This window comes from Taurulus bubalis (genome assembly GCF_910589615.1).
Source record: "Taurulus bubalis genome assembly, chromosome: 19".
Lineage (NCBI taxonomy): Eukaryota > Metazoa > Chordata > Actinopteri > Perciformes > Cottidae > Taurulus > Taurulus bubalis.
This window is the reverse complement of record NC_136607.1, coordinates 20,822,058-20,835,099: the sequence shown is the minus strand read 5'-3', so window position 1 is coordinate 20,835,099 and position 13,042 is coordinate 20,822,058. Positions and strand designations below refer to the sequence as shown.

The 13,042-nt window shown below is 46.0% G+C and overlaps 1 protein-coding gene across 1 annotated transcript; it reads right to left on the bottom strand.

Annotated features, from left to right (window-relative positions):
- Positions 1 to 5,756: 5,756 nt before the first annotated feature.
- On the bottom strand, positions 5,757 to 8,506 carry zcchc9 (zinc finger, CCHC domain containing 9). Its single transcript, XM_079235185.1, has 6 exons — positions 8,456 to 8,506; positions 7,495 to 7,928; positions 7,216 to 7,366; positions 6,695 to 6,787; positions 6,543 to 6,611; positions 5,757 to 6,123 (listed from the first exon to the last, which is right to left on the bottom strand). The coding sequence occupies exons 2-6, from the start codon at positions 7,912 to 7,914 to the stop codon at positions 6,011 to 6,013; spliced, it is 846 nt and encodes a 281-aa protein (XP_079091311.1). The 5' UTR covers positions 7,915 to 7,928; positions 8,456 to 8,506; the 3' UTR covers positions 5,757 to 6,010.
- Between the last annotated feature and the right edge of the window lie 4,536 nt (positions 8,507 to 13,042).

Below are 13,042 nucleotides of genomic sequence, written 5' to 3'. Positions count from 1 at the left end.
AAGTTGTTTGTTGATACAGATAGAAATAATTGTAATAATCTCTTTCCAGAAGTCTTGAATTCCCAGAGGCAATGAGACCTTTGTGTCCACATTTAACATGTATCCGGTGTATTGTATGCGATGTAGTAACTCTGTATGTTCTCATCACCCATTTATACTGGAGAAGCTTGAATCTTGAGTTTATTGTAGACATATGTCCTTCAGTAAGGTCTGAACACCTTGCCTGTTGTCCTCCGAGGATTCCTTTGCTGCAGCTATGATAGTCTGATTACGACCTTTTTTACACTAAGTATTACTACCTTTACTACAGAACATATTAGTACCTTTACTACAGAACGTATTAGCACCTTTACTTCAGTAAAGGTACTAATACTTAGTGAAGTACAGGTACTAATACTTCTTATCCTCCAGTCACAGACAGAATGTAAACACAGAAGCCGCGACCCGTTTTAGGAGAAGCGAAGAAGAAGAACGGCTCGGTCCTCCAACAACAACAACAGCAACAGCAACAGCAACAGCAACAGCAGCAACAGCAACAACAGCAACAGCAACAGGACCGTGTTTCTCACCTGAAGCTTCTCCTGCTGACGGCTTGTTTTCAGGAGTAAATCTCGTGAACAACTCACAGCTAATGCCGCGACGCTGCTCCTACGTCATCATCAAGCGACGCAGCCGGTTAAATCAGGAGGGGAGCTGGATACTACAGTAGAGGTAGTATTACTACAGTAGAGTCAGTATTACTACAGTAAAGGTAGTATTACTACAGTAGAGGTAGTATTACTACAGTAGAGTCAGTATTACTACAGTAGAGGTAGTATTACTACAGTAGAGTCAGTATAACTTCAGTAGAGGTAGTATTACTACAGTAGAGTTAGTATTACTACAGTAGAGTCAGTATTACTACAGTAGAGGTAGTATTACTACAGTAGAGGTAGTATTACTACAGTAGAGTCAGTATTACTACAGTAAAGGTAGTATTACTACAGTAGAGTCAGTATTACTACAGTAGAGGTAGTATTACTACAGTAGAGGTAGTATTACTTCAGTAGAGGCAGTATAACTTCAGTAGAGGTAGTATTACTACAGTAGAGTCAGTATTACTACAGTAGAGGTAGTATTACTACAGTAGAGGTAGTATTACTTCAGTAGAGTCAGTATTACTACAGTAGAGGTAGTATTACTACAGTAGAGGCAGTATAACTTCAGTAGAGGTAGTATTACTACAGTAGAGTTAGTATTACTACAGTAGAGGCAGTATAACTTCAGTAGAGGTAGTATTACTACAGTAGAGTTAGTATTACTACAGTAGAGGCAGTATAACTTCAGTAGAGGTAGTATTACTACAGTAGAGGCAGTATAACTTCAGTAGAGGTAGTATAACTTCAGTAGAGGTAGTATTACTACAGTAGAGGTAGTATTACTACAGTAGAGGTAGTATAACTTCAGTAGAGGTAGTATTACTACAGTAGAGGCAGTATAACTTCAGTAGAGGTAGTATTACTACAGTAGAGGTAGTATTACTAGTGATAATTAATAATTAATCCACAGAGGATCTAGCAAGCGGTGACTTGTTGTAAAGTCTTAATGCCGTAGGCAGGAATGTTCTCCTGTAGCGGTCCTTGTTGCAGCGGAGCTGAGGAACCTCCTGTGTGTGTGTGTGTGTGTGTGTGTGTGTGTGTGTGTGTGTGTGTGTGTGTGTGTGTGTGTGTGTGTGTGTGTGTGTGTGCACACACTCTCTCCAGGACCAGTATATATATGTATATTATTTTTTTCATCAAGCAGCAACCCGTTGGTGTTGAGAAACAAATGCAAAATTCGCAGTTCCTCAAATGGCCACTTGAGGCCCAGAGAGAGTCGGCCCACAGAGCTCCATGGTACATGTTCATCACAGGAGAAGTAAACTCTTTACAGACGGGTTCTCTTTCTCTCAGAGTTCAGCTTTGGGTTTGATCATCTGACGGTTCGTCTTTCTTTCTAAAACTCAGCTATCAACTTGATGGATAGCATTGTGTTAATATAGAGGAACTCAGCAGAATGATGCTTGTGCCTGTGTAGAGGACCCAGAGTCTTAAGAGCCGGCTGGGACCCGTCAGTAAGCAGTAACATGCTCGGTGGCCCCTGAGGGCCCCGACCCGGTTATTAGCTCCACAGAGTCCTGACAGATCCACACGGGGCCTTCAGGTTCTCTGTCATTACCTCTTCACTTTCATCTGCGCCGCTCGGGGATCCTTCCTCCCGTCTTCAGCGTCGCCTCCAGCAGAACGTAATGACTTCCAGCTCCATCTTCAGGTAACGAGCACTTCCTGTCTGCCCGAGGACCGCTGTGGTCCTGGACCTGCTTCAGTCCTCAGAACCCATGGAGGCATCTGTCCGTCAGTCAGGCGGCAACAGGTTCTTTAACGTGAAACTGACGCTTCATGTGTTTAAGTTGCATTCTCTCTCCTGACCACCAGGGGGTGACTCCTCTGGTTGTATAGAAGTCTATGCTTCATGTGTTAAAGCTGCATTATCTCTACTCACCACCAGGGGGTGACTCCTCTGGTTGCATAGAAGTCTATGCTTCATGTGTTAAAGCTGCATTCTCTCTCCTGACCACCAGGGGGCGACTCCTCTGGTTGTATAGAAGTACATGCTTCATGTGTTAAAGCTGCATTATCTCTACTCACCACCAGGGGGTGACTCCTCTGGTTGCATAGAAGTCTATGCTTCATGTGTTAAAGCTGCATTATCTCTACTCACCACCAGGGGGCGACTCCTCTGGTTGTATAGAAGTATATGCTTCATGTGTTAAAGCTGCATTCTCTCTCCTGACCACCAGGGGGTGACTCCTCTGGTTGTATAGAAGTATATGCTTCATGTGTTAAAGCTACATTCTGTCTCCTGACCACCAGGGGGTGACTCCTCTGGTTGCATAGAAGTCTATGCTTCATGTGTTAAAGCTGCATTCTCTCTCCTGACCACCAGGGGGCGACTCCTCTGGTTGTATAGAAGTATATGCTTCATGTGTTAAAGCTGCATTATCTCTACTCACCACCAGGGGGTGACTCCTCTGGTTGCATAGAAGTCTATGCTTCATGTGTTAGTCAGAATAAACTAGTGTGATGATGATGATGATGATGATGTGATGAAGGAACACAGTGATGTTTTAATGGAGCTCTAAGAGACTTCAGGTCACTGGTTTCACTTTGACCTCTTTGCAGCTTTCTGGAAACTTGTTGGTTTCAGCCTCTTTATTTTGTTTCTATTCATTTAATTATTTGATAAAGTCCACTTTAGTAAGTGAAGGGCGATCAGGGCTTCTATTACAGCGCCATGTGGGTGTTAGGTCAAGACCATTAACCTGCAAAGTTGCTGTGAAGTTTTGCACAAACAAAGGTACAGTTAAGCAGTTAAAACAGTCCATAGATGCAGTGCAGTTCATTAGGGCTGACAGGTCTGGACGGGGTCCTCAGGGTCCTCAGGGTCCTGAGAGATCCCTGGTTGGGATTACGGGTATTTACTGTGAAAGAGACCCCGATGAGCTGAGTCAGCTGCGAGCTGAAGCTTTATTGTTTAGAAAATTAGAGTCAGAGGGATATTTAGTTTTTCTGTTCCAGCTGTAAACAAACTGAAGGAGATTATTGTTAAAAACCAAACAGCACTTCCTTTGTTTTCTTGTCTGGCTCTTGTAATAATCTCTTCCCGCTTTTAGCTGCGTTGAGGTCGAAACCTCGACCATCCAAAGGTTTAGGAAAGCTCGACTATCCAAAGGTTTAGGAAAGCTAGACTATCCAAAGGTTTAGGAAAGCTCGACTATCCAAAGGTTTTAGGACTTCGACTATCGAAAAGCTGATGTGGAAGAGATGAGCGTCACCCGAAGGTTTCCCTCTGGTCTCATCAGGAAGGGCATGAAGTCCTTCACGTCGGTCATCTGGCAGAAGCAGAGACGTCAACATGCTAACGTGCTAATGTTTACCAAGCGAGTGTTAGCATGTTAGCACGCTAAAACGAGCTAATAAACACAGCTGATGCTGATAACTCTTTAGTTCTGGAGGTTTTGGAGACAAACGTCGACTTCATGTCAGCACCATGAAAAGTCAGTCTGGTTCATCCTCTGGGGATCACGATGGACGGAGGAAGATTTCATCACCATGCATCGGATCGTAGTGGAGATACTTCAGTCTGTGGATGTTGAGCAATCCAGTAAACACAAAGACAGACTTCCACTCAGCGCCTCCTAAATTGGATCCAGGAGACTTCAGTGAATGAAGCCTCTGTGCTTTTGTTATGAGGCGCGCACACACACACACACACACACACACACACACCCCCTTTGGGTAACTTGTGCAATCAGCCTCAGTGAGCTGGCAGCGAGCAGCTGTCTGGCTGCAGTTTGCCTCCAGGAGGCCGACGCCCCCCCACAGCCTACATTTATATTTACAGAAGAAGAGGCTCCTGAATAACACGATGACGGGAAGCCATGCGTTTCCATTTCTGATAGTTTGATCTGACCTCAGCATCTTGTTTGAAACACAAACAAGATGCTGAGGTCAGTAAAAACACAACAAGAGTACAAGAATCACAGCTTTAAGTTCTTCCAACGGCCACCAGGGGGCGACTCCTCCAGTTGTACCAAAGACTGAATATGAGCAGGAAGTGACCATTTCTGTGTGATAGAGACCTGTCAATCACCTTTAGCCCCGCCCTAAAGCGTCCCCTGCTTTATGGTCTGTTTGACTCTAAATGACCATAATTTACTAAATGAACATCATGCTGTATTGAAGAAGACTTGAAACTAGAGATTGAGACATAAACTCATGTTTACAATGTTTACTGAGGGAATACATCAAGAGAAGTATTTTTTAGAGTCATTTATATAGACTTCTATACAACCAGAGGAGTCACCCCCTGGTGGTCAGGAGAGAGAATGCAGCTTTAACACATGAAGCATAGACTTCTATACAACCAGAGGAGTCACCCCCTGGTGGTCAGGAGAGAGAATGCAGCTTTAACACATGAAGCATAGACTTCTATACAACCAGAGGAGTCACCCCCTGGTGGTCAGAAGAGAGAATGGAGCTTTAACACATGAAGCATAGACTTCTATACAACCATAGGAGTCACCCCCCTGGTGGACCAGAGGAGCACTACTACTTACTAAGGTGATGTTTCCCCAGAGGAAGGTTAGTGCGGCAGTGACGTCAAATAACACAAACGTTTGTTTGCATTTAGACGAATATGTTGTTGTTTATATGAGAATGTGTTTTGTTGTCATTGTATGAATCTCCAGAATTCTGACACACAAGATGCATTTCTTTAACTTTAACCTTCTGCTTTCACAGAAGCAGATAAACATCCTGACCCTGAACGCATCACAAAGCAACACCTTCCTCCTCCTCCTCCTCCTCCTCATCTCCGAGAGTAAGATCTCTTCACTTCTTTTCCTCCTTTTGTTTACTGATGTTTCTTTAAACTTCAGCTGAAAACAAACAACTCGTCTTCATCACTTTCAGAAGCTGCAGTGCTGCCCTCAAGTGGCCGAGGCGCCACATTACAGCTGCTCTCCAACACTTGTTTATCTGAGGAAGGATTTTACAAACGCTTTAAAATAAGTAAATGAACCAGATGCAACATGTTAGAAATAAAAGTAATGTATTATTAATTAAAGGCTTTAAAAGATTATAAAGACACCAGAGTACTTTTACTTTGTGTACTTTAAGTATATTTTGATGCCAATACCTATGTACTTTTACTTAAAAGGGTGACGAAGGTTCATCTGCTAATTACTGTTTTATTTTAATATTACATCCATTTATTCTTTTTTTTTTACAGAGATTATTGAAATAATATGCAGATTAAATGTCAAACATGAAAACCGTTCTAAAAGTTATCTTCTGACAGTTTAAGAGAACAATATACAGAACCATACACTTCATGAAAAGTCTCCTAAATCCACAAAGGAAGTCCGAACGTATAAATCTATTTCATGTCCAGGCATTCAGTCCGGTGGTCGAGTCCAGACAGAACCGCTTCAGAACGTCACCACTTTGGTCGCTTTGGGTTTGGGTTTCTTCAGCGGGAGATGGACGTCCTCGTGGTCAGCGCTCATGTTGTTGGACAACCAGGGAACCGTCACCGAGTTCGCTGGAGGGACGAAGAGGAAGGGGGACGAAGAGGAAACAATCAGATCCTTTAAATATAAAATAAAAATATATATACATCAAAGAATATAAAATAAAAGGTTGGTTCCTATAGTTTGTTGTTGACTTTAACGCGCTGCAGTTCTCTTTAAGTCGTGATGTTTTTGACGACGTCAGAAACATCCGATGATGTCGTCACTGACATTCTTCACAATTTAACACACAAATTATTCACAAAGATTTTGACATAATGAAATGTAAATAATAACTGTTTACGGTGCAATCAATCAACCAATCAGCTGTTCGTGTCTACAGGGTAGAAACTAAAGATTAATAAGCCGGGTACTATGAGTATCATACACATGTGTACAGACAATAATATGCATTATGTCATGTATGTTGTATCTGAAGATGAAGACTCACTTGCAGCCTGATGTTCAGGACAATCCTTCTGAAAATGTTCCACTGAGCCACAAACACGACAGGCGCCTCCTGCAGGAACACAGACGCCATTTAAACTGCTGTAGGATGTGTACTTATATATTTATATATTTGTGATGAATATCTGTCTGAACCTTGAGCGTAGAGGCCTTTGGGATTATCCGGGCAGCCTCGAGACAGATGTCCAGTCTGACTGCAGATGAAGCACTTAGCGTACGGATGTTCTCCTGAGAGCAGAGGAGCGTTAGAGAGCAGCAGAGGAGCGTTAGAGAGCATCAGAGGAGCGTTAGAGAGCATCAGAGGAGCGTTAGAGAGCAGCAGAGGAGCGTTAGAGAGCAGCAGAGGAGCGTTAGAGAGCATCAGAGGAGCGTTAGAGAGCATCAGAGGAGCGTTAGAGAGCAGCAGAGGAGCGTTAGAGAGCAGCAGAGGAGCGTTAGAGAGGAGCGTTAGAGAGCATCAGAGGAGCGTTAGAGAGCAGCAGAGAGCAGCAGAGAGCATCAGAGGAGCGTTAGAGAGCAGCAGAGAGCATCAGAGGAGCGTTAGAGAGCATCAGAGGAGCGTTAGAGAGCAGCAGAGGAGCGTTAGAGAGCAGCAGAGGAGCGTTAGAGAGCAGCAGAGGAGGGGCGTCACCCCTGGGTGCCCCGCGGGTCCTCACCCAGAGCCGGGTCCACTTTGGCTCGACACTTCTGGATTTCGTGTTCGGTTGAGCCGCAGCGGTAGCAGATGCCTCGGCCCATCTCCTCGTCCTGGTCGGCCTCCGGACAGTCAGCCAATCCGTGGCCGGGCTTCCTGCAGTTAAAGCACAGCTGCAGGGAGGGAAGGAGACAAGGAGCCTGAATTAAAACGATAAATGGTACAAAATGAAGAAGAAGAATAGGATACTATCTACGTTCCACCAAGTTGGAAAGCGCGTCTCACCGAGTGAGCCTCTCACCATGTTGCTCTTCTTGTCGTCTTGCCGCTTCACCCTTCGGTCCTCTCGTCTTCGGTCCTTCTTCAGCGCCATCTCCAGCTCCTCCCGGAGCCCTCCTCCTCCTCCTACTCCTCCTCCTCCTCCTCCTCCTCCTCCTCCTCCTCGAGGCAGCCGACGTCCGTTCTGCTGCAGGAACTCCAGGAAGCCGTTGACGTCTTCGTCCACGTAGTCTTTCTTCGGCCGGTTGGGTTTCTTCACAGCTGATCCTCCGGGTCGGGTCCCTCTCAGACGGTCCCTCTGGGGGCCCTGGTTAGGGCTGCCTGGAGGACCTGGACCTGGACGTGATCCTGCTCCTCCTGCTCCCCCCCTCAGCTGCGTCCATGGCGTGGCCTCCGCTGGCTTGTGTTTGTGGATGTTATTGGCTCTCGCCCAGCGCGTCATGACTGAACCGGAAGCTGAAGACAGAAAAACAAAAAGGGGAGAATTCAATAACTTTTTAGATCATTTTTCATTTGAATTCAGTTAAAAATATGACGTCACATCACGTGATGATCTCATAGAATAAATATGAAGCTTTGATAAAACTAAAGCCGGATATAAAGGAGCTAACGTGCAACAGAACATTCACTGATCAATCAGTATTTTTCCTTGTACTTAAGTACTTTGCTCATTGAGGTATTAGTACTTCAAACGCGTCCTTGTACGTAAATAACATCTACATTAAATCATCTTAATCTGTCGCTAGTTGTTTGATTTCTGACTTCGTTAACAGGAAATGTTTTAAGCCCAAAACAAGCAATAAGTTTGTTGACGTTGTTATTAGCATGTTAAGCTAGCAGCTAAGCTAACGACAACACACCGATGTATAAACGTTTTTAGAGAAAAGTCTCTTTTGACTTAAATGAGAAGATTTAATAAAACTAAGTGGAGAAGAGTAAACTCCGTTTAATAAAAGCTCGTTATAAGATTAAAACAACGTTACGTCGGGAGGTTTCAGCCCATGTGTTTGTATTGCGACCGGAAGTGCTTCTTCTTCTTCTTCTTCTTCTTTGTCTTTACTGTCGGATCGGAAACCATCAGAAAAGTTCCACAGCGCCCCCTGCTGCAGGTAAACGTGAACAACAACCCTGACATGAGAGAGATAGATAGATAGATAGATAGATAGATAGATAGATAGATAGATAGATAGATAGATAGATAGATAGATAGATAGATAGATAGATAGATAGATAGATAGATAGATAGATAGATAGATAGATAGATAGATACTTTATTCATCTACAGGGGGAAATGTAACTAGATTCAATGGTTGAACTTGTGCAAAATATATGAATGTAAATGTAAATATTTCTGTCTGTCAGTTTATAAAATATAGTATTATTATATAATGTAATATATATATATATATATATATATATATATATATATATATATATATATATATATATATTGTATAAAATTAACATATATAGATAAATACCAATGTGACCAGTATCAGGATTCATGAAAACCAAGAAACAAAATTAAAAGTAAGTAGTTTCTAAATTGAAATAAACTTGTATATTTAAGACATTTCTTTGCTTCCATTAAGACAAATAAAGTTGTTGAAATCAATATTTCTATATCAACAATACATCAAATGACTAAACTACAAAGTATTATCAGCAAAATGTGCTTAAAGTATCAAAAGTGAATGTCTGTTTCTCATATAAATGTTTTTATGTATGTGTTATTTAATTATGACTGCAGAACCATAAAGACGTGGTAGCTGATATCTTTAAACAATCATAACGCGTTATTATATATTATTATAGCACATATTGTTTAAACTCTGCAGTCACAATCTTCTAAGTGACTACAGCTGTGAAGTAACACGTGACTGATCCTGAGCAGTTGCAGCTGTTAACGAGGCTCAGCTGCTGCTCCTTAAAGGACAGGAGTCCCTGAACGCATCACTGTCCACCCGCTGACGTCATGCTGCAGCTCGTGCTCGCCGGTCTGCTGCTGGAAGCCGCGCACCTCGGTAAGACCTCCAGGTGGTTCCTCTTCTGAAACGTGTTCTACTCTGGAGGAACGTCTCCTCTTCTGCAGGAGGAACGTCTCCTCTTCTGGAGGAGGAACGTCTCCTCTTCTGCAGGAGGAACGTCTCCTCTTCTGCAGGAGGAACGTCTCCTCTTCTGCAGGAGGAACGTCTCCTCTTCTGGAGGAGGAACGTCTCCTCTTCTGGAGGAGGAACGTCTCCTCTTCTGCAGGAGGAACGTCTCCTCTTCTGCAGGAGGAACGTCTCCTCTTCTGCAGGAGGAACGTCTCCTCTTCTGCAGGAGGAACGTCTCCTCTTCTGGAGGAGGAACGTCTCCTCTTCTGCAGGAGGAACGTCTCCTCTTCTGGAGGAGGAACGTCTCTTCTGCAGGAGGAACGTCTCCTCTTCTGCAGGAGGAACGTCTCCTCTTCTGCAGGAGGAACGTCTCCTCTTCTGGAGGAGGAACGTCTCCTCTTCTGCAGGAGGAACGTCTCCTCTTCTGCAGGAGGAACGTCTCCTCTTCTGGAGGAGGAACGTCTCCTCTTCTGGAGGAGGAACGTCTCCTCTTCTGCAGGAGGAACGTCTCCTCTTCTGCAGGAGGAACGTCTCCTCTTCTGCAGGAGGAACGTCTCCTCTTCTGGAGGAGGAACGTCTCCTCTTCTGGAGGAGGAACGTCCCCTCATGTCGTGTGTTCTTGTTTCAGTCTCCTGCAGGCCTCTCTGGGCCCCTGGAGCCGGTACGTTGTCAGCTCTAACATGTTCCATCAATAAGACGTGAGATCTACACATCAAAGCGGTTCTTTCTGAGTGAAAGTGTTGTGTTCCTCAGCGTCTCCGCAGGCCGACGTCATGGAGGAGCTGAAGTATCGAGACGCTAACCCGGAGACTCTAGAAGGTTCTGTCACCTCCAGACTTGTGTTTTAATCACGTTTTAAATCTGCAGCTGAGAAAAGAACATCATTTATTTCTCTTAAACAGAGCTGCTGTCGAAGGACCACGCGGTGCTGCAGGGAGACATGGTGGTGTTGGTGAGTACTAGTACTCAGAGTACTGTGTGGAAGTATTCATTAACAAAGATGGAGGACTTTTTAGTGACTCGGTGACCAGAAAACTCTTAGCTCCATTAAAAAAACTACATTTCCCATCATGCCCCTCTATCATCAACACAAACAGATTTTAAGAGTTTGAGAAGTCAATGTACTTTATGTGTTTTATTCCAACCAGAGGAGATTCAATAATCAATAGTGTTATCGATCAGAACCCAAAGAAATGTTCTTTGTTTTGGTTCCAAGACTTAAAATCACCAGAGCTGTAGAGTCTGGAGGAATGATGGAACTCAGAAGCTGCAGCGCTGTTTCCTAGTGTCTCTCTCTCTCTCTCTCTCTCTCCACAGAGCGACCGTAACGCAGGGAGCGGTGCTTGGCCGTCGCATGTGATCCCGTACGTCATCGGCCCGTCTCTAGGTCAGCAGCCTCCCGTCTCCAGGTCGTGTTCCTGAGTGTTGTTGTGTTCACGTTGTTGTGTTCACGTTGTGCAGCCGCTCGGAGAGGCGTCGTCCTGGCTGCCATGGCGATGTTGTCCGAGCGCACCTGCCTGTCCTTCCTCAAGAGGACCTCCGAGCCCGACTACCTGCACTTCGGGACCAGCAAAGGGTGCGCTGCGTTTCCTGCTGTAACCATAATGCATGTCAACGTCTGTAACGTGGAAACCTCTCGTCTCTCAGCTGCGCCTCGTACGTCGGCTTCATCGGCGGTAAGCAGTCTGTGTTCATCGGCCCGGCTTGCTCTGTGGGAAACATCGTCCACGAGATCCTCCACGCTCTGGGCTTCCACCACGAGCACACAAGGATGGACCGCGGGCGCTACATCACGGTTCTGAGCCACAACATCATCACAGGTGAAGTACCTGCTGGAGATACCTGGGCGTGTACTAGTACTGTGTTTTGTTTGTATTCAGTCAAATCTACTGAACGAGGAGGCATGCGTTTTTGACACTTGGAGCGCTGAACGTCGTTCACGTGGAGCGCTGAATCTTTGGTGTCGCGCACGACCTCCGAGCGTAGACTTTTTCTTAGCGTTGTCTGCAGGATGTTCCACGACATCCTTCCTGCTTTTCTTGCCCACAATCCTTTGCACAGAAGCTGTGTGGTGAAGCGGGAAGAGTTGAACAAGTCAAGTGGTGACGTCATCCCAACCGAATGCAGGAAACAGGAAGTACTTTGCAAGCTGTAGTTTGTGCTAAAGTACGGAACTTGAAACTTGTTTCATGCTCAAACTCGCTGTAATGTCACTAATCCTGTGGGTGGCGCCTTCAGGTGTGGCTCCTCCTCCTGGGGGTGGCGCCTTCAGGTGTGGCTCCTCCTCCTGGGGGTGGCGCCTTCAGGTGTGGCTCCTCCTCCTGGGGGTGGCGCCTTCAGGTGTGGCTCCTCCTCCTGGGGGTGGCGCCTTCAGGTGTGGCTCCTCCTCCGGGGGGTGGCGCCTTCAGGTGTGGCTCCTCCTCCGGGGGGTGGCGCCTTCAGGTGTGGCTCCTCCTCCGGGGGGTGGCGCCTTCAGGTGTGGCTCTTCCTCCGGGGGGTGGCGCCTTCAGGTGTGGCTCTTCCTCCGGGGGGTGGCGCCTTCAGGTGTGGCTCTTCCTCCGGGGGGTGGCGCCTTCAGGTGAGGCTCCTCCTCCTGTGGGTGGCGCCTTCAGGTGTGGCACCTTCAGGTGTGGCTCCTCCTCCGGGGGGTGGCGCCTTCAGGTGAGGCGAGATGACGCGTCCCTCCAGTAGAGTGATGATGAAGCTGTTTCAGGGAAGGAGTCAAACTTTGAGAAGTTCCCCGGCACAACCTTTGGCCTCCGCTACGACGTGACGTCCATCCTGCACTATGGAAGGTAACGCTCCGCCGCTGCGCCGCTTGGTTCTGAAGGAGAGGCGATCACGTGACTTTGTTTTGTGCGTCAGCGACTTCTTTTCAGTTAACGGACTCCCGACCATCGTGGCCAAGGTGGACGCGGCGGAGATGGGCCAGAGGGTCCGGCTGACCGATACGGACGTGCGGCGGGTCGGCCTCCTCTACCACTGCGGTACTCGTGTACTTCTACCGCCGTCTGTGTTCTAGGAGGTATTAATACACGAAACCACAACACTTTATTTTGCTCATCTTCCAGCTTCCATTGGGTGGAGGGCGGGGGACGAGGCTGAAGACGTGAAGAACGGCACGACTCCTGCTGCCTCCTCTTCATCGTTGCCACCGCAGCTGACCACTAGAGGGCAGAACGGCACTGAGGAAGAGCAAACGCCTGCTGCCTCTTCATCGGTGACGCCGCTGCAGCTGACCACTAGAGGGCAGAACGGCACCAGCGGAGGGAAGGACCCATCGAATTATTAATAAAACCATCAAAACTCGTTTGTTCATCTTCCAGCATTTAATCTTTTTGTCTATAAAAAGTCTTTAAATGACAAAACTGGCCTTGAGTCTTTATTTGTGCGTCAAACTCGAAACATTCAGTTTCACGTGAACTCAAGATGAGTTTTGTGAATATTCATCTTTTTAAAAAGTCTTAATCACAA

Bases quoted from the DNA above. Each gene is read 5' to 3' on its own strand.
- zcchc9 (XM_079235185.1), bottom strand. From the start codon at position 7,914: ATGACGCGCTGGGCGAGAGCCAATAACATCCACAAACACAAGCCAGCG. The intron at 7,367-7,494 runs GTGAGAGGCTCA...CCCTCCCTGCAG, and splicing joins ACGACAAGAAGAGCAACATG to CTGTGCTTTAACTGCAGGAA. The intron at 6,612-6,694 runs GTTCAGACAGAT...GTGTTCCTGCAG, and splicing joins CAAAGGCCTCTACGCTCAAG to GAGGCGCCTGTCGTGTTTGT.